Below are 22151 nucleotides of genomic sequence, written 5' to 3' on the forward strand. Positions count from 1 at the left end.
GGACACATGATGTCATGTGTCTAGGGTTTGGAAAAAGAGCTAGGGCAAGCAACAGGTAGATAAGGAACAAAATAAATGGAACCAGGAGGAGTTTAAGTTGGCGCAACTCAGGAATGTGGAGGCGCAAGGAGGGTTTCCTGGCCCCACAGAACTTCTCCTTGCACCAGAAATCATCCATGCTTTGTTGATCTATTTGTTTAAAGTGGCGCAAGTTATTTCAGGAGGAAAAAGGGCAAGCGCAAGGAAGAATGCCAGCTCTCCCTTTCTAGCGCAAGCAAGCCAAATATATGTATTAACTTAAATCAATTCATTTGATTTGATTAATGGCGCAAGGAAGGAACAAGTTAGAAAGGTGGCGCAAGTTGACATGGTTGGCGCCGGGACGAGGAAGATTTGAAGCTTTCTGATTGGTGGAAAGCTTAGTTGCGCCAAGAACAAGCACCAGCTGAGTGTTGAATCCCAAGTCTATAAAGAGAGGCTTTGTGTTTCATTTTGAACACACAACTACAACTACCCACATTACACACTTTGTAAAGTGCACACACTACACACATACGAGAGCTTAGACAGAAAAATCTGTTTTGATAGGCGTTTGTGTGTAGAGTGTATTGTAGTCTCTGCAGCCAACCTTCGGGTTTGGATTTATAGCACCTTCGAGGTATTTATCAATATACAGATATACCTTGGAAAATATTGTGTGTTGGTTTAATATTTCCATATCCTCAGAAGCCGACCCAATAAATATCCGGAACACGAAACCCATTACAGGACTGTAATTTATTTATCCGCAAGATTCGAAAGAATTTTTAAATTGTAGTGAATATCGTATTCAACCCCCCCTTCTACGATACTTTGGACCTAACAATTGGTATCAGAGCAGGCTGATTGATATACAAATCAGGATCCTAATCGTACGGAAAATCAAGAACCTAGCTTTTGATATTTGATTAGGGGAAATGTTCTTCCGGTTTGTGTTGCTGAATTTGTCCGTAGGCCTAAGCAAGGATTATCTGTTGGATACTGAACTTTGGACCGGGACTTATAAATTTATACTTTAAATTTTAATAAGTTTATTTTATAAATTTTACTTAATTTATTTTAAACTTGTTAATTGAGTTTATTATGAATTAATTAAATTTATTTTATAAACTTAATTAAATTTACTTTATAAACTTTACCAAATTCATTTAATAAATTTGTTTAAATTTATCTTAGACTTGCAAAGTTTACTCTTAGACTTTATTAAGTTTATCATAAACTTTTTATAAATTTATTATTTAAATTTGTATAGTTTATGATTTAAATTTAAGTTAAAATTCAGAATATAAATTTAAGAGGATTTAACTGATTATGGATATAAGTTCAAGTTCAAGGGTTCAATTTAGTTTGTTCTGGAAGCTATGATTTAATTGGAGACGAGACACTTGAATATTTTCAAAAATTAAATTTATCTAATAAATTTGAATATATTTACTAAATGAATTTGAAATAAATTTGTTCTAAACTTATTCAGTTTATTATGAATTTATTTGAATTTATTTTCTAAATATAATTAAATTTACTTTATAGATTTAACTAAGTTTATTTTATACTTTATTTTCTTTCTTCTTTTAAAAACTTATTTCTAAATTTATTTTCTTTATAATTTGAACTTAGTTTAAATAATCAAGTGTCCCGTAACCTTTTTAATTATTCTACTCCAAGACAAATCAGATTGACATTTAGTTGAGACAGATCATGCTGACAAATTACAAGACAAACACCGGGCTTTCAAATACCAGATTCTCAGAACCGGTAATGGAAGTACATTGATGACCCAATCCAATTGATTTACTCAAAGGATTATTAGAAGCGGTTTTCTATGTTTGACAAAGATGATTGTGATTCGATAAAGATTCTATTGAAGACTAATTTGGTACTACTAACAGTGGATTTTGAAGAAGGTACTTCAGGCCTTGATCTGAGTAATTACTCCGACTTGATTATCAGATTACCAGATCAGGATGGGAATTTGCTGCATATGCAGTGAAGCATCTTTCCAGGGCTCGGAATGTCAACTTTGAATGGCACCACTGGTATTAGGAAAAGAGAAGTTTTTACGGATGAATCTTCAAGGGAGTTCAATCTAACTCAGTGATTCAGGGATATACAATTACACAATGAATTGTATCAATGCTAAATCCATCCAGAATCAACTGAACCAAAGACAGAGAACTGTGGAGGTTTATGGATATTTATCGAGTTACTACTGCATCAAATCAGTTTCGTGCATTTACATCAGAACCTTAGGATTGAACAAAAATGTTTGTAACTGCTGAATTTGAGGAAGCTCAAGTCGACGAAAGTTAACACTTTTGAAGAATGTGAGGACAGAACTTCAAGGATTAGCATAACACTGTCTGAGAGGTTTAGTCATGTCAGATTCAGATGGAATCCATTGGTTTCAAGTGGAGACTCTTCGGGGTTCAGTTCGACAGGTTGTTTGAAAACTGAGTTGGTTAGTACACACAATATTGATTGGTATCTTTAGCAAAGAAGGGTTGCTATATATATTGAAGCCTCGACAAACAAGGATGATGGGGCTTGTCAAGTGGATGTTTTGAAAGAAGCATCACAACAAGTTCTTATGCTATTTTAGGAAAGGTGTGAGATGGATCAATTGCTGATGAGAAGGATGATTATGGTTATCTGGCTATCCTAGAATTCTCTGAAGATGACTCAACTCGCACATCTCAGGTACAAATTCTTTCTAATTATGCAATACTTATTTAATTTCTTTATATTCAAAGCATGTTATAAATCTTCGAGTAGAATTGTTTAACACACAAGCACAAGCATGATAGCATCACAATAGATAATGTTGAACTAGTATGCTAGATCGCTGTTCTGGTAACTAGGATTGATGATAATCTTGTGCATGTGTCTTTAGCAGATTCTTAATATGTGTATGAATATTTAGGATTTGATTATTTGCAATGGTGAGATTAGAAGCTTTCCTTTCCAAAACAACTCTTAGTTTTAGGGGTTATGATCCTAGCATGTATAACTTTGTTAAAACACTTACTTTCAGATTCCCTAGTACAATTAGATTTGCTTATCTAATCTGAATTGTTTGTTAAGGATTTTATTTTGTTCTATGATGGAATGTCTACCTTGTGTTAGTAGAACTTTTAGAACTTCATGTTAGATCTAAAACTGACTTAGGTAATAGAGATAGTATAATGCCATAAAACAACAGATTGGAATCAGATCCATATGCTTTTCGAAGATTATTGAATATATATGTAATTCTACTTGCTACCTGTTGCACTTATGTTAACTGGTTTAAGTAGAGAGTACTGAATCTTCTGAACTGCATAACTGTCTATCTTGCTCTTGTCTTATCCTTGATTGTTTGCCATGTGTATTCAACATCATGTCTGCTTATTTTCATGTCATGAATGCATGTCTTTGTACTTGCATTGATTTTAGAAAAGCATGTTTGAGAATCACATTAGGGCAATGTCTAAATAAGAATTAGCATGTTAAGGTTGCTTCTGTTGTTACCACTGTTAAAGAAAAATCTCTAATCCATCCGGACCCATTTATGATTGGGGACCATAGAACTCTTTCCATTTGTGATTGCAGGTTACATATGTTCCATATGATTTTTGGTGTACTCTGTTTGCTGAGTAGCTGAAATCATATGATTCACAAAAAGTACCCTGTTAGTAAATGTGATCATGTGAGCAGTTCCGTCAATAATCTTTGAAAGATGACAACAAAGATTCTCTTGCAGGACTTGCCTGTTTTCCTGGAATGTCATCATGGAAGCACATCTTTCTTGCAAGAAGTCAAAACACACATTCCTAGTATCAGACGATTCTCTGACAAAGGACATTATGTCAGTTCATGGAATAGTGTTTTATCTTAAATCAGGAAGGATGTGAATTTTACTCGTAGCTAATATGGAACTTCAACTGAAGATGGAGTGAGCTGTTTTGATAGTGAAGCTTCATCAGATGAGTATTAGTTATGGCACTTGAAGCTCTCAAACTTGTATGTCAAAACAAGGAGCTCTTTTTATTAGTAAGAAGAGAATTGGTGAGAGGACTACCTCGTCTGGAATTAAAATTGGATGAAGGATATGAGTTATGTCAAAATAGGAAAGTCGAAAGAACATTGCACAGAAGCAAAGATATGATCAACATTACTGAGCCGCTTCAGATGATACGTATGGATTTCTACGGATCAGCTAATGTCATGTCTGCAAACAAAGCTAGATATCTTTTTGCGATGATCATTAACTACTCTAGATTCTTTCGTGTTGTTCGTATGTGTTCGAAGGACAAGACATCACAAATAGAGGTTGATCAAGATGAACCCTGATTGTTGATAAATCCAGAAAGGCACCATTCTTGTTAGTGGCCAATCAGAAGCAAACACTATCTTTTGGTATGTGTTTGGAGGAAAATGCTTCATCTCAAAATTAATGTGAGCATCTTTGCAAGTCTTGCATTTGAATCTCAAAGAATACTTTCCTCGGCTACTCTATGGAGTCTACAGTCTACAGGGTGATTGTGATTAATCAACAGAAGGTGATTGTAAGTCTAGACAGGACATTGAACGACACTTTGCTCCAAGCTGTTAAAGGTGATATTATTTGTATTATAATGATTCAGATCCAAGAAGAATCTCTTTGCAAGGATAAGGATTATTAAGGAGATCCCACCAACAGCTTAGGGGGAGCATTTGGTGGATCCACTAGTCAAACTCAACACCACATTGAAGATGAACGGGACATATCAAGAACGTATCTACTTAGACAAAAGGTTTGGATTCAATATCATTCCCGGGTTCTAGTTCTTAAATGTTCCTAATGGTGAAGTGAAGACTAGGAGAGCTATTGTCAAAGAATGTTGTTTCTTTAGGTTTCAATCTGAAGTGAAACTTGAGGAAGATTCAGAAGCTCTTAAAGGGATCCAGATTGAGTGATTGCACAACAAGATGATCTCAATCAATTTGAAAGCAGAGTGTGCGGATTCTGATACCTGATAAGTGGTATTTATACACACTTATAGGCCTTCATTTCCACTTAAATTGGTTGGTTGTACTTAAGTGTTTAGTGTCTTTTGATGTGTTTTTATTGTTTTTCTGTGCAGGTCACGAGTTGAGGCGATGAAGTGATTTTCTATCATTTTAGGTTGGTTTTGGTGCATTATTTGCAAGAATAGAGGATTGTGGATTCACCGCGACTTGGGATTTTGTGGGTATATCTTCTACAAACCCTCACGAGAGCACACTCGTCCACTAGAGCTATCTAGGGGTTTAAAGGGCTTGTTGCATGTGCTAAATGCAACCGTGATCACCTACGGAAGTGGTACTAGAAGCGAGGAAGGACATGCACGCGAGAACGAGCGAGAAACGAAGAAACGGGGCTGTCATCACAGACAGTAGCGCGCCCGCGCTACTTGTTAGCGCGCCCGCGCTACTAACTGCTGCAACTAGCGCGCCTGCGCTAAGTTAGCGCGGCCGCGCCCAGCAGAACTTCCCCGGGCCGATTTTTACAGCTTTTTAGTGGATTTTCGCAGCGGTCGAGGCCCGGTTGACTTGGTCAATGTATTTTTATTTCTCGTGTGTAAAACCCTAGCCTCATAGAAGTAGTTTGAGTAGAAGAGAACAATATAGTTAGTTTTCTTTTGTAATCAAGCACATTATCAGTTTGTATTAGATCGTTCTTCGCGAGGAAGTGACAGTTTCGAGCGAGATCGTGAACTTCAAATCTGTAACGTGTGATCTTTATTATTAATTCAAGCATTTTTATTCCATTTAATTCTTGTCTTTTATCTATCATGTTTTCACTAGAACCCATGATGTCGATTAGTTCGATTATGAACTAACCGCCTTCATGGGATTCTAATGGATTTATCGATGTAGTTTAGTAACGAGATTGTTTGATTGATTTTGTGACGTACGTTGATTTCTTTGCATGAGCCGTGCTTAATCTTCTTAGGAGCGTAGCTAACTTCTAAGTTGTTTGTTAATTCTTTCTGAAGCGAGAGTGGATGATTGAATTTAGAACTTTGCCATGTAAACATAGGATTATGTGAATGAAGCATAATTTGTGATAGACTTGAACTATTTTTATCACCCTGTGTAATCACGATAGATGACTTGTTATTTAAACCTCTCTGCTTACACTACCGCTATAGAGATATAGGGTCTGAGCTTTGTTGGTGTCCATGAGATTTCTGTCTTAATTGCGGATTTTGATTGGTATGATATGTGTGCAACGAGAGTTGGCATGTATTACTTTCGTGTTGTCTGATTAGGATCAACAGTTGCATGTTAATCAGTAATTTCAATTCTAGATGAATTCGATAATGAAGTTAGAATCCCATGTGTTTTCCTATTCTGAATTTGATTAGTAAATTTAGTTATTAGTATAAAAGAAACCAATCCTTGTTAATTGTCTTAGCAGTGATAATTGATCATACATTGTTGCATAGGTGCATATTCTTAATTCACCAGTCTCTGTGGGATCGAACTTAATATATTACTTGTGATCACGTGCGCTTGCGTGTAGATTTCACCGAACAAGTTTTTGGCGCCGCTGCCGGGGACTCGGTGTTAATTAATTAGTTTATGTACTTGTCATCAGTGTGCATTAAAATTCACTGACTAGGATTCTATTCTCTTCTCACTTTTCTTCTTTTCTTTATTTCAGGTACTTGGATCGCGTTTATGCAAACACGTTCTCAAACCCGTAAAAGAAAAGCAATTGATTCATCTTCATCTTCTTCTTCTGATTCTGAAACAATGACAGAACCTGAAGCACAACCAGACAGTAAGGCATTAAAGGATTTCTCTATGCCAAAGATCGATGATATCCAATCAAGCATCGTCAGGCCTGCAATCGCAGCCAAAGCCTTTGAAATCAAACCAGGAACTATTCAAATGGTCCAGAACTCGGTACAGTATGGGGGTTCTCCTACTGAAGACCCCAATATGCATATACGGAATTTTATAGAGATCTGTGACACTTTCAAATTCAATGATGTCTCTGATGAAGCTGTGAAGCTAAGGCTTTTCCCATTTTCACTGAGAGATAAGGCTAAGGGATGGTTACATTCTTTACCATCTGGTTCGATTACTACATGGGAAGATCTAGCTCAGAAATTTCTCACTAAATTCTTCCCCATGGCAAAGACTGCTGCACTACGAAATGCTCTATCTCAATTTTCTCAACAATCAGGAGAAACATTCTGTGAAGCCTGGGAGCGATATAAGGAGATGCTAAGGAAGTGTCCCCATCATGGCATGCCGGATTGGATGCAAATAAACAGTTTCTATAATGGTCTGGGACCTCAATCCAGACCTATGCTTGATGCTGCTTCTGGAGGTGCGCTATGGGCTAAGAGTTATGAAGAAGCTTATGATCTTATTGAAATGATGGCTGCTAATGAATATCAGAACCCTACTCAAAGACTTACTCAAGGAAAGGTAGCCGGAATTCTTGATCTTGATACGTCTACAGCTATAGCAGCTCAACTTAAGGCTCTCACGATGAAAGTCGATTCTTTGGCTCACCAAGGAATTCAACAGCCAATCTCTATTTGCGAATTATGTGCTGGTACTCATGCTACTGATCAGTGTGCCATTTCTAGTGAATCAGCACAATTTGTGAGCAACTTTCAGAGAGGTCAACAGCCTGCTCCAGCTACTTACCACCCTAACAACCGAAATCATCCGAATTTCAGCTGGAGTAATAATCAGGGTTATAATCAGCCTCAACAAGGATTCCAACAGGGACCTAAACAGTATAGTCAGGCTGGGACTTCACAACAGTATGCACCTAAACAGCCATATCACCCTCCGGGATTTCAGAATCATGGGCAAACAAATAACGAAAGGTCTGACATGGAAGAGCTAAGACTCATGTACAAGAGTCAGGCAGTAACTTTAAAAGCCTTGGAGACACAAGTCGGTCAGTTGGCTAACGCTTTATTAAGCAGACCACAGGGGAATCTCCCTAGTGATACAGAGGTACCAGGTAAGAGGGACCCTAAAGAGCAAGTCCAATCCATTACGCTGAGATCGGGAAAAACTACAACAGGGTCTACCTCAACATCAGTACAAGATCAAGGTGATGAACCGCAAGAAATTCCAACAGAACTTCCTTCGAACACAATTGGCATCAACACTACTGTTGAAAAGGATAAGGCTAGTCCTGCAGCTGCTCCGATGTCAAAACCAGTATATCCACCACCTCCATTTCCTAGGAGGTTAAAAAAACAGCAGCTGGATAAACAATTTGGTAAATTCCTAGAAGTATTTAAAAAGCTTCACATCAACATTCCGTTTGCTGAAGCACTCGAGCAAATGCCTAGCTACGCCAAATTCATGAAGGGTATTCTTTCGAAAAAGCTAAAGCTCGAAGAGTTAGAGACAGTGGCTTTAACAGAGGAATGTAGTGCTGTGCTTCAACAGAAATTACCACCTAAGCTGAAAGACCCGGGAAGCTTTACTATCCCTTGCACTATTGGGAAGTTCTCTTTTGATAAGTGTCTGTGCGATTTGGGAGCTAGCATCAACCTGATGCCTCTATCGATCTTCACACAACTTGGCCTGCCAGAGCTCAAGCCGACAAACATGTCTTTGCAGCTAGCTGATCGTTCGATCACATATCCGAGGGGTATAATTGAAGATGTGCTGGTCAAGGTTGATAAATTAATATTCCCAGCCGACTTTGTGATTCTTGATTTTGAAGAAGACAAAAGAATTCCTATCATCTTGGGCAGACCCTTTTTAGCCACCGGACAAACCTTGATCGATGTACAAAAAGGGGAACTTACAATGAAAATACAAGATCAGACGGTCACGTTCAACGTATTCAATGCAATGAAATTACCAACTGATGAGGAATCTTGTTTCAGTATGGATGTACTTGATACTACGGCAGAAGCTAATAGCCAGCGGGTTTTACAGAATGATGCATTGGAAGCAATCCTTACCAATGATGAGGAATTGGACAGTGAAGAAGAATTGGAAGAAATCCATCATCTTAACTCATCACCTTGGCGAAGGAATTTTGAACCACCTGTCGAATCTCTTGGCTTGAAAGAATTAAAGGAAGATCACAAACCACTACAACCATCAGTGATCGAAGCACCTAAACTTGAACTTAAACCGCTACCGGATCACTTGAGGTATGCCTTTCTTGGTGAACATTCTACTCTTCCTGTTATTATTGCCGCTAACTTGTCAGGTGAGGAAGAGGAAAAACTTTTGAGGGTGCTAAGGGAATTCAAAACAGCAATTGGGTGGACTATAGCTGATATCAAGGGAATCAGTCCATCATATTGTCAACACAAAATTCTTCTTGAAGAAGGAAGCAAACCTTCAGTGGAACAACAAAGAAGATTAAATCCTATCATGAAGGAGGTTGTAAAGAAAGAGATTCTTAAATGGCTCGATGCAGGTATCATATATCCAATTTCTGACAGCTCATGGGTGAGCCCAGTACAATGTGTGCCTAAGAAAGGAGGCATGACAGTAGTAGCCAACGAAAAAGGGGAACTCATCTCAACTCGAACTGTCACCGGTTGGAGGATTTGCATGGACTACAGAAAGCTGAATAAAGCTACAAGAAAGGATCACTTCCCTCTGCCTTTTATTGATCAGATGCTTGACAGGTTGGCTGGCCATGAGTTCTATTGTCTGTTAGATGGGTATTCTGGCTATAATCAGATTGCTATTTCTCCGGAGGATCAAGAAAAGACAACCTTTACATGCCCTTATGGTACTTTCGCATTCCGAAGAGTACCTTTTGGCTTATGTGGTGCACCAGCCACGTTTCAAAGGTGCATGATGGCAATATTCTCAGAGATGATCGGCATCAATGTGGAGGTATTCATGGACGACTTTTCTGTATTTGGAACATCTTATGACGAATGCCTCACGAATCTGAGAATGGTTCTTGAGCGCTGTGTGGAAACTAATCTGATTCTCAATTGGGAAAAATGCCATTTTATGGTGCAAGAAGGAATCATTTTGGGACATAAGGTATCTGCCAACGGACTGGAAGTTGATAAAGCGAAGGTGGAAATAATTAAAAATCTACCTCCACCACTCTCGGTTAAATGCATCCGAAGCTTCCTTGGTCATGCAGGTTTCTATCGAAGGTTCATCAAGGACTTCTCAAAAATTTCTAAACCTCTTTGCAATCTGCTAGAGAAAGACATCCCATTCAAATTTGATGAAAAGTGCTTGGAAGCATTTGAAATTTTGAAAAAGAAGTTGACATCAACACCTATCATTACTGCACCTGATTGGAGTAAACCATTTGAATTAATGTGTGATGCCAGCGATTATGCTGTAGGAGCGGTACTGGGCCAGCGTACAAGTAATGTGTTTCATGTTATCTATTATGCCAGCAAAACATTAAATGATGCACAATTGAACTACACTACTACTGAAAAAGAACTTCTAGCTATTGTCTTTAGCTTTGAGAAGTTCAGGTCTTATCTTCTTGGAACAAAGGTAGTGGTATACACTGATCATGCAGCCATTCGGTATCTCATCTCAAAGAAGGATTCTAAACCAAGACTAATTCGCTGGGTTCTATTACTCCAAGAATTTGATGTGGAAATTAAAGATCGGAAGGGCACAGAAAATCAGGTAGCTGATCATTTATCCCGACTGGAAGATCACAGCAAACAAACCACCGACAACACACTAATCAATGAATTCTTCCCAGATGAACAGTTGTTTGAAGTTGAGGCAGAAGAGCCATGGTTTGCTGACATTGTAAATTATCTGGTGAGTAAGATCATTCCTCCAGAATTCTCTTATGCTCAACGCAAGAAATTCCTTCACGATGTGAAATGGTATATTTGGGATTAGGGATGGCAACGGGTCGGGTCGGGTCGGGTTTCTTGAGATCCAGACCCGATCCATTATATTTCGGGTCGGTTCGGGTCCGGGTCCGGGTCTGGAAAATGAAGATCCAGATCCGATCCATCGGGTTTTTTCGGGTTTCGGTTCGGGTCCGGGTCTAATTCGGGTCTTAAAAAAAAATTATAAATCTATAAAAAAATTGTGATGATTAATTTTTTTAAATTTAGGAATATAAAAAAGGTTTTTACAAGTATCGTTTAGTATAATAAACACGTGAAACATGTAACTTAATTGTATACAATCATTCAACTTATCATTTATATTTTATATTTTTATTATATTTACATTTTTGAATGCACAATAATTGAGAAAAATATTAATGAAATGAATATAAATTCTATATTGGGCATATAAAATTAAGTAAAATGTTAATATTCATATATACCTTATAATTCATAGTATTTCAATATATATACTTTACATTAAACATAATACATATACATATATATATATATATATATATATATATATATATATATATATATATATATAATATTTGCATCGGGTTTTTATCGGGTTTCGGGTTCGGATCGGGTTTAAATCGGGTTTCGGGTTTCGGGTCGGGTCTCGGTTCGGAATACCTGAGATCCAGATCCAGATCCAAACTCTTTCGGGTCTAAAAATAAGACCCAGATCCAGATCCAGATCCAAAAAAATCGGGTTCGGGTAGACCCAATCGGGTCGGAACGGGTCGGGTATCCATCGGGTCGGGTAAAACTGCCATCCCTATTTGGGATGAACCCTTTCTGTTTAAACAAGGAGTCGATCAAATTCTCAGACGATGTATTCCCAATAATGAAGTTGAGGGAGTTTTGCGCGAGTGCCATTCCACTGGTTATGGGGGCCATTACAGCGGAGAGAAAACAGCAAAGAGGGTACTTCAAGCAGGTTTTTACTGGCCAACTCTATTTAAAGATGCTCATCAGTATGTGTTGGGTTGCGATCGATGTCAACGTACAGGTAATATCTCTAGGAGGAATGAAATGCCTCTTAAAATGCTCTTGGAAGTCGAAATATTTGATGTTTGGGGTATCGACTTCATGGGACCGTTCGTTTCATCTTGCAACAACCAGTATATTCTATTGGCAGTGGATTATGTGTCTAAATGGGTGGAGGTAAAAGCTTTACCTACAAATGATGCTAAGGTGGTCTTGCAATTTCTTCAAAAACAAATCTTTACCCGTTTCGGAGTCCCTAGGGTCATTATCAGTGATGAAGGCTCTCATTTCTGCAATCGGAAATTCACAACCTTGATGACGAGGTATAATATCAATCACCGGGTTGCTACTGCTTATCATCCTCAAACGAATGGTCAAGCTGAAGTGTCTAACAGAGAGATCAAACGCATATTAGAAAAGGTGGTTAACCCTTCTAGAAAAGATTGGTCCTTACGATTAGATGAGGCTGCTTGGGCTTATCGAACAGCTTACAAAACACCGTTAGGTACTTCTCCATTTCAGCTAGTGTTTGGGAAAGCTTGTCACTTACCAGTAGAGTTGGAACATAAAGCTTATTGGGCACTAAAGAAGTTGAATTTCGACTTACAGTTAGCTGGAGAAAAACGCATGATTCAACTCAATGAGTTGGAAGAGTTTCGCCTCCGTGCTTATGAAAATAACAAACTCTACAAAGAAAAGGTGAAAAGATTGCATGATCAGCGGCTGATACAAAAATCGTTTGTGGTTGGTCAATTGGTTCTACTGTATAACTCTCGGTTGAAGCTATTTCCAGGGAAACTCAAATCACGCTGGTCGGGACCATTTACAGTCAAGACGGTATTTCCCCATGGTGCAGTAGAAATCTATGCCAAATCACCGGATGAATCATTTAAAGTTAATGGTCAACGGTTGTAACCTTACTTTGGCGGAAATGTGAATCGTGAGGTACAAACCACGATTCTTCAATCAGAATCGGATTAATTCTGGACTTCACGTCGAGCTAACGACGTTAAACAAGCGCTTCGTGGGAGGCAACCCACGCATTGGAACCACATTGTACCATTGTAAACCTCAAAAACACAAAAATCGAAAAATTCAGCCCCCGGGTGTCAGACACTAGCGCGCCCGCGCTAGTGTCAGCGCGCCCGCGCTAAGTTGCACAGCGCGCCCGCGCTACACTTAGCGCGGCCGCGCTACTGACTGCCGAGCCAGGCGATTTTTCTCCCAAAAATATTTTCTTTTCGTTTTTAAAAGCCCACAATCCTAATTTTGCATGCCTAGCCCGAAATACATCTTATTAAACCCTGACTCAGCTCTCCAATCCTTATATAAACACAAAACCCATCTCCAAATCCCATTATAATTCTTTAAACCCTAATTATATATACACATCCATACACACAACCTTCATCCAATCTCTCAAACCCACTACACACAAATCTCTTGCAACTCTAAATCTCTACCAATGGCACCCAAAAGAGCCCGAAGATCACAAGGAACAAGCACCCAAGCCCCTACATCTAGCGATTCTTCCTCGATGGGTGAGGTTGAGTTCACTTCCGATGGAGCACGAACCGAGTTTCAACGGCTTATGAATAAGTCGTTAGTCAAGGAGAGGGGATTCTTACCCACGGCGGAAGATGGTGAGCTTTTGAACATGGTTCAAGAGCGGGGTTGGGAGTCTTTTTGCGAGGCTCCGGAGGCGGTTCCCTTGGCTATTATTCGAGAGTTTTATGCTAATGCCAAGGAGAATCGCGATGGATTCACGGTGGTGCGGGGAATCCGAGTTGATTATAGTGCGGAGGCGATCCGTAGGGTGATTGGGGGGCGTGCCAAGCGCCGTAATGAAGAAGATTGGGTTGTTGAGAGGATTGGGCGTGCCAAACGCCGGTTTGATGATGATCCGATTGATCTTGAGCGGTTGGTGTATGACATGTGTGTACCGGACACGCATTGGAAGATGACTGCACCTCCTTTGCCGGCACATGTTTCTTTTCCTGCAGCCGCTTTGAACCGGTATGCGAAGGCGTGGAATGCCTTCATCTGTGCTAACATCATGCCATCTTCTCATGGGCATGAGGTGACAGTGGATAGAGCGATTCTGCTCTTTGGGATTGTCTCAGGCAAGTATATTGATCTGGGACATGTTATTCATCAGGGGATGCTGAGGTTCTTACGGGGAGGAACCACTGGTGCCATTCCATATAGCACAATTGTTACGAAGCTCTGTCGATCAAGCGGTGTTCGTTGGCCAGCCAACGAGCAACTACAGTTGCCGGGAACACCTATTGATCATTCGGCGATCAGTCGGATGACGGAGTGGGATGGAGGAGTTCCCCACCCTCGAGGCCTCGGGTACATATATGATGAGGTGCCAGGGGGACGTCCAGCATTTGTGAGGAGGGAGCAGCCTAGAGCTTCTGGAGCTGGTACTTCACAGACGGAGAGGAGCTCCGAACCGATGGGAGATGCTCATTATCGCCGCCTAGCGAGACGGATGGATACCATGCATGACATCCACCAGAGGTTTGCTTTTGACTTGACACAGGCTCTAGGTAGTGCTTTCCAGGCACAGGGGGTCACAGTTCAGTGGCCAGTATTCGGAGCAGGGATGCAGTATCCTCCACCTGATTCACCTCCGGCAGAGGAGGGGGAGGACTCCGATTAGGTACGTGTTCGCTCTAGCCTTTTTATCACTTTCAATGGGGACTTTGAAAATTTTAAGTTTGGGGGTGGTAATCTAAGGAAGAGCATATTATTATGTAGTTTATTATTGCATGTGTTAGTTAGTTCATGTAGTTCACGTTTTTTTTATTTTGTTTTGATTATTTCTCACGTTTTTTTCTATTTTTCTCAATTTTTTTTATTTTACATGTTTAGTGGTAATTGTCGTAGTTAGTATCACGAGCATTTGCATGAATTATGAAGTTAAGCCAGATCAATTGCCTATGATGAGTTATGTGCGTAGTTCTTGATTAGTAGTTTCAATTGCAATGCTAGGTTAGTACTTGAAAATTGCTTGTGTTGGAAATTGTAATTCACATATGTTCTTGAGATAGGATTTAGACGAAATTCCATGAATTCTAGGATTGAATTGAGCACCCTTCAGCTTAGGTCTGTAAATCTTAAGTTTGGGGGAACTGAGGAGTAGATATACCTTTCTAAAAAAAAAAAAAAAAAAAAAAAAAGAAAAAAAAAATAGTAGTAAATAAATTCACTAGAAAAAATAAGTGGTAGAATTAACTAGGTTGAGCTCATTAGTACTCGAGTAATTAAGTCTGAGGGGACTTTGTGCCTAACAACCTAAAGCCCTTCGTGGTTTGGGATTGTTGACCCAACGCTCGCTACATGGGTACTAGTGCATAAATCTTTAGGGATCTCAACCATTGCACGGTTAAATAAACCACTAGAATAAAGTGAATAATTGGTGTGTGAAGTCTTGTGGTGTTCGTAACGCATTTACACTGCGAAGCGCTCTGACCTTAGACCGAGCAATTAATCACCAATAGAAAAAGAAAAAAATATATAGGGAATAAAATAGAAGGGTATGGATATTCTTTGGGACCTTAGCTTTTAGTTGGACTTGAGTGACGGGGTGTTAGTTCTAAACTTCTACGATTCTTGATTGGGATTCTGTGGGAGTAGTAGTTTTTGTCTTGTCTCAATAAAAGAGCATGCTTGCACACACTGGCACTCCACACTTGTAAATAGAAGAGTAATTGACTTAGTAGCGAGAGAGATGAAACTCGAGAACATTAGCACAATCTGAGGTATTATAATTGGCAAGGCAATTACTTCATGGTTCACTCATTCATCACGTAGTTGCATTCATGCATTGCATTGTATTATTGTATAGTGTCGTTGACGCTTGAGGACAAGCATCAGTTTAAGTTTGGGGGTGTGATAAGTGGTATTTATACACACTTATAGGCCTTCATTTCCACTTAAATTGGTTGGTTGTACTTAAGTGTTTAGTGTCTTTTGATGTGTTTTTATTGTTTTTCTGTGCAGGTCACGAGTTGAGGCGATGAAGTGATTTTCTATCATTTTAGGTTGGTTTTGGTGCATTATTTGCAAGAATAGAGGATTGTGGATTCACCGCGACTTGGGATTTTGTGGGTATATCTTCTACAAACCCTCACGAGAGCACACTCGTCCACTAGAGCTATCTAGGGGTTTAAAGGGCTTGTTGCATGTGCTAAATGCAACCGTGATCACCTACGGAAGTGGTACTAGAAGCGAGGAAGGACATGCACGCGAGAACGAGCGAGAAACGAAGAAACGGGGCTGTCATCACAGACAGTAGCGCGCCCGCGCTACTTGTTAGCGCGCCCGCGCTACTAACTGCTGCAACTAGCGCGCCTGCGCTAAGTTAGCGCGGCCGCGCCCAGCAGAACTTCCCCGGGCCGATTTTTACAGCTTTTTAGTGGATTTTCGCAGCGGTCGAGGCCCGGTTGACTTGGTCAATGTATTTTTATTTCTCGTGTGTAAAACCCTAGCCTCATAGAAGTAGTTTGAGTAGAAGAGAACAATATAGTTAGTTTTCTTTTGTAATCAAGCACATTATCAGTTTGTATTAGATCGTTCTTCGCGAGGAAGTGACAGTTTCGAGCGAGATCGTGAACTTCAAATCTATAACGTGTGATCTTTATTATTAATTCAAGCATTTTTATTCCATTTAATTCTTGTCTTTTATCTATCATGTTTTCACTAGAACCCATGATGTCGATTAGTTCGATTATGAACTAACCGCCTTCATGGGATTCTAATGGATTTATCGATGTAGTTTAGTAACGAGATTGTTTGATTGATTTTGTGACGTACGTTGATTTCTTTGCATGAGCCGTGCTTAATCTTCTTAGGAGCGTAGCTAACTTCTAAGTTGTTTGTTAATTCTTTCTGAAGCGAGAGTGGATGATTGAATTTAGAACTTTGCCATGTAAACATAGGATTATGTGAATGAAGCATAATTTGTGATAGACTTGAACTATTTTTATCACCCTGTGTAATCACGATAGATGACTTGTTATTTAAACCTCTCTTCTTACACTACCGCTATAGAGATATAGGGTCTGAGCTTTGTTGGTGTCCATGAGATTTCTGTCTTAATTGCGGATTTTGATTGGTATGATATGTGTGCAACGAGAGTTGGCATGTATTACTTTCGTGTTGTCTGATTAGGATCAACAGTTGCATGTTAATCAGTAATTTCAATTCTAGATGAATTCGATAATGAAGTTAGAATCCCATGTGTTTTCCTATTCTGAATTTGATTAGTAAATTTAGTTATTAGTATAAAAGAAACCAATCCTTGTTAATTGTCTTAGCAGTGATAATTGATCATACATTGTTGCATAGGTGCATATTCTTAATTCACCAGTCTCTGTGGGATCGAACTTAATATATTACTTGTGATCACGTGCGCTTGCGTGTAGATTTCACCGAACAATACCCTGACCTAATGACAATTCATTACTTAGTACTTGTCGGGTATTTAGATTCCAACTGGATAATTTTGGCTCTGTTACGAGGAACAAGCCAAATCTGGTTGCTTAGAGTTACTTCAAAGGAGAAGGTTATGCAGATGATAATGGAAATAGAATCTTCAAGTTCAGGACTCTACATCTTAGGGGACTCAACAACCTTCATGATTGAACTAAAGCACCATTGACGAGACTCTGGTTCAGGATATTACAATGAGCTAGAAGATGAAGATTCATACAATTTCGAGGACTTTGTAATTGCAGATCCAACGGAATTTGTATATCTCTTTCTTCACTAGCTCTCTATGAGTTACTATCCAACACCTGATGATCATCACGAACATGATATTTGCTAAGTGAATGCAGATTAGTGACATGATGAGTTTGTTGGAAAGTTGCAATTCTTTATGGTCTACTAGCTAGTCTAAAGAATGATGGCAATAAAAGAAAGTCAAGGATCTTTTGAATATGCGCATTTTGGAAGATTCTAGACCTGCCAAGACTTAAGCCAACAACCATTGAACTTGATCAGTACAAGAAAGGTACATCAACTGAAATGTCAAGTATTAGAGGTATTCAACTCATCACTTTACTTAACTGCAAAATGATCGCATGTTATATTTTCTTTATGTCAATGTTCATGGTTCTGAGTGGATTTTGGAGAACCTATCCAATTAGTTGTTAAGAGGTTTATAGTTATTTTTGGGGATTGCCTAATCTATTGGAATGGTACCTTAAAGATACCGTGCTTAACCTGTACAACTATAGAGATATTGTTTTACAAATTTTCAGAAAGACAGAGGATTTATTCTCTCATGAAGCTGTCATTCGTGGAAGGAGGTTGATTTCTTGTTATAATAAGAAGATGCCAAGAACAAGAAAATAACTCCATTTCCAGCAACTCTGTGAAGCACTCTCTACTCCCTGGAACCTAAGGATCTTGCTATTGGAACCTAAGGACCTACTGCTCGATCTAGTGCTCGTTGACATAAGGTATTACTTCTTTCATGAGCATGTTTATCGTATTTCTTGAATGAATTCATGATTATTAAATTGTCTATACATAGGACTTGTGAATTTATTTAAAATCCAGTACCTCGTGCTTTTTGCTATTCTATGTGATTTCCATGTTTATTGCCTTGCATGCTTAGATGGTGATTATATGGTTTAGCATGAGTGTTTGTTATTTCAATTATTTAAATTGTGTTGCATGACAATTAAGTGACTTATTTGTTCATGATTTAAATAATTAGGGATGACATGAAGCATGACTTAATTATGTTATTTTTCTTGATCTATACCTCTTCAACAATTGGTATCTAGTAGAGAACTTTGTCATAATCTAGTCGTGATATATCTGTATTTGTGAACATACTTAGGATTATTTTCTAGGTTGAATTCATTTATATTGGTATATAATCTGTAGCATGACTTATTTGTTTCTAGACTTATGACTTGTATCAGTAATTCGTATGTGGTTAGAATCTAGTTAGAATTTAGTCATGATATACTAGTATTTGTGGAGTTACTTAGATTCTCTCTAGGCTGAATTCATTTATATTAGTATATATACTTGAAGCATAGCTATTTGTGTTAGATATTTGATGATTTATTAATTGGTAATTTATTTCATGTCTAACTGCATATAGGTGTGATACTTTTAGTGTTAGTGATATTTTTGCATGCTTATATGTAGATCACTAATATTAAGTGTTAATATTTTCTGCGAGGAGTTGTGTAAGTTTACTTGTACTTAATGCTTACATGTATAAGGACTTGTGAACTTTTCCTCAACTTTCCCTCGGGCTTGCGAATATCTTTGTATGATTGTCATGATTTTAGTTGTTATATGCTGATCTGATAATTATATGATATTGCGTAGGTAATTATTATTTTATCTTAGTTAAATTGTGATCCACAATTATATGCTTATTTGTTTCATGATTGACTTTGATAGAATAATAGAAGCATGATTAATTCATTTTTGAAATATTTAATTGGTATCTATTTTTGATGCTTTATTGATGTTTTATTTGTGAATTGATTGTGATGTATTGGCACTGGTGAAATATTGTTGCATATTTCTTAAAACCACTGGTGCTAATATATTTTAGGTGTTTAATATTCTGAGTACAAGGGAGACAACCAAAATCTTTATTTTGTCTCATATTTATGTTCTGGAGTGGTGAGTTTCTTCAAAGAAATTTTCTTATCAATTGATTTCAACAATTGGTGTCCACTACTCTATTTCATAAATATTTCTTAGAATATTTTGCATCTATACATGTAGCGTCATAGGACGAGACATTGATTATCTTGTATTTGTGTACTTGGTGATCTTTGTCACTTGCAGCGTCTGTTTTGACGATGTGCTAGTATGAGGCCTTTTCACTAATTATTGTGGTGAGTGCTTTATACACTGTAGCGCATAAATTTTCTTGTTTCCTTTTAAATTATAGTGAGAAACAGGAGTCTGTGTCTTTTTCAAAAGACAAGTTCATTTAAACCTTTTATGCATAGATTCAGACTCTCGTACTCAAACCAGTTTTTGATGGAAAACTTTGATTCTTTCATCGGTTGTGATTGTCATTCTTTATGAAAATCATTTTTACAATCACAACTGATTCATTTTTCCTAAAAAGATTAAATGCAATTGCTTTCATTAAAAATCATAAAATGCATGTATATCTCTTTCTATTCTTCGGAACTTAATCAGCCTCTTGGCTTTCCTAGATAGTCATAAGGTTGAAAACCAACAATCTTTATCCCAGACTATAAAACCAAATTCAGAACACATCCCAACTTTCCCCCTGGAGTGATAAGGAATAACTTATTAGACTAAAAGTCGATGAGGGAGAAACTGTACTCGTTGCAACAAATAAGGATGTGAGGGATAGTGTACCCACAGCTCTACCTCTCAAAAAGAAAAGGTGTTTTTGAACTTGAGGTAACTGTTGCTCATCTGTATTTTCTCAAAAGAATATAGAGCTGAAAAGGCAATAAAACAGTCTCTGGAATAATTCTCTCAATAGGATGAGTCCATTGAAATTCGCTCGTCAGCCAGAGCATCTTGTATTGAGTCAAGCACATCATCAGTAATCACTCTGATGAAGAGCCTAAACAGAAAATCTTATGGACACAATACAAGAGAGTGCACAGTAATGTTAAAGGTTTTGTTCCAGAAGCAACTTCTTCATTTACCATTTTACGGTAAATAAGATGGTTGATGCCTTTACAGGTGTAAGGAGGAAACGAGGATCTCAATTGCCAAATCTTCAGGATTCTCGTCTCCCTCCCCAGATAAGAACAGATCTGGATCCAATGGGAATGGATTCCCTATTTATAGGAGATCGGCAACTCTCTGACTATGAGTCAATTTATTGATGAGTCAGTTGAGGATCGGGGATTTACGAAACCCCATCGCACCGCCAGTGACCTCTCTTGAAGGGGCTATGGTGATTTTCTTATGCAGGTACAGAAGACCATACTTTGAGTGCTGAGAGAAACACTGTGAGCCAAACACTGAGAGTTAAACACTTGGTGCGATTCTGAGAAGAACTAGTGAGACATCAGAATGAGAAATATGTGAGCATGAGTGAGTGCAAACACATAGGATTTTGAGAAGAGTGAAACACTTGTGAGGTACATATAATAATTGGTATTGAAAGCTCACAAGTTGTTGAAAGAATTGACGGAAGCAACTACGGTTCATTCCATTTCATGGTGTGAACTTATGGTTGATGATTCTCTTGAATCAAGTGTCTTCACAGACATTGAGGAGGACTTAGGCCTTTGCCATAATTAAGCATTTGTCTAACCTCCCGGAGCAAACAACTCTGGATCCTTAAGTGGATAAGCCACTTAGTGGTTGGCAACTTGTGGACCATGATTCGGATTTATCTGATGAGTCTGCAGGGACTGGGAATTACGAACTCCCATTGCACCACCGGTGACCCCCTTTAAGGGTGGCTAAGGTGATTTTCTTGCAGGTACTCAGCATTTTGGAAGCTCAGTATTTGTGTGGAGGGATACACTTACAGAACTCGTGAGTGACACCCTTATCCAAAAACCGAGAGAAATTTGAGTGTCGAGTGATACACCTGCAGAACGTTTGGTGAGATAACCACTGATTACCAAATTTATACCTAAAGACAAAGTGGATACTTTCACTGAAATGTTCGAATGACTGCCGTTGGAGCCATGTTGAAGATGTTATCGAAACCTTACCAGGGATCTAACAATTGGTATTGCGACCTAAAAATATCGGGAAGTTTTATCATTTGGTAACACCAAAGGGACACGGTTGTCAGATTTTACTCATTACTTTTCCGTTTGGAACCTATTCTTTCAGCATAGGGACCAACCCAATCAAAGTAAACCCTTCTTCTGAACTCTTTCTTCGACCCCAGCTTTAGCGTTGTTTAGTTCTCCATGAGGAGATTATCTTTTGGTACAGGAAGTATTATACACGTTCCTTGACCATATTTGATACCACATATCCTCGGAGGATTCCACAACTAAGGGGGAGAATATATGAAAGGGGGAGAATATATGAAAGGGGGAAGAAAAAGTAAGTTAGCTTTCTTCTGTTGTCTACAACTAAGGGGGAGTAAACTACTCTTTAGCTGTGTAATATGGAGAGGGAGATTCATCTTTCAACTAAGGAGGAGGATTGATCTTTCATCTAAGGAGAGATTGCTACTTATCACCAGGGGTACCTGATCAAGGTAATGGGTGGAGAAGTAATAACAACTCATGTACACCTCACCACTATATTGTATTCTTATTCAGG

The 22151-nt window shown here is 38.5% G+C and overlaps 1 protein-coding gene and 1 non-coding gene across 2 annotated transcripts; one reads left to right on the top strand and one right to left on the bottom strand.

The window, feature by feature from the left end:
- Window positions 1-7194: 7194 nt before the first annotated feature.
- Window positions 7195-7301, bottom strand: LOC135148171 (small nucleolar RNA R71). Its single transcript, XR_010286063.1, has one exon. It is a non-coding gene; the product is annotated as a small nucleolar RNA R71 (small nucleolar RNA).
- Window positions 7302-7899: 598 nt separating this feature from the next.
- On the top strand, window positions 7900-12791 carry LOC135147891 (uncharacterized). The gene is made up of 4 exons (XM_064081927.1): window positions 7900-8868; window positions 9520-10034; window positions 10149-10860; window positions 11952-12791. The coding sequence occupies exons 1-4, from the start codon at window positions 7900-7902 to the stop codon at window positions 12789-12791; spliced, it is 3036 nt and encodes a 1011-aa protein (XP_063937997.1).
- Window positions 12792-22151: the final 9360 nt, after the last annotated feature.

The sequence above is a fragment of the Daucus carota genome, chromosome 7 (assembly GCF_001625215.2).
Source record: "Daucus carota subsp. sativus chromosome 7, DH1 v3.0, whole genome shotgun sequence".
NCBI classification, from domain to species: domain Eukaryota; kingdom Viridiplantae; phylum Streptophyta; class Magnoliopsida; order Apiales; family Apiaceae; genus Daucus; species Daucus carota.

What these genes read in the sequence shown, in the direction of transcription:
- LOC135147891 (XM_064081927.1), top strand. Translation starts at nt 7,900, where the DNA reads ATGGAAGAGCTAAGACTCATGTACAAGAGTCAGGCAGTAACTTTAAAA. An exon ending in ATCAGACGGTCACGTTCAAC is followed by an intron (nt 8,869 to 9,519) that starts GTATTCAATGCA and finishes TGTGTGCCTAAG; the next exon opens with AAAGGAGGCATGACAGTAGT. An exon ending in GTGCAAGAAGGAATCATTTT is followed by an intron (nt 10,035 to 10,148) that starts GGGACATAAGGT and finishes CCTTGGTCATGC; the next exon opens with AGGTTTCTATCGAAGGTTCA.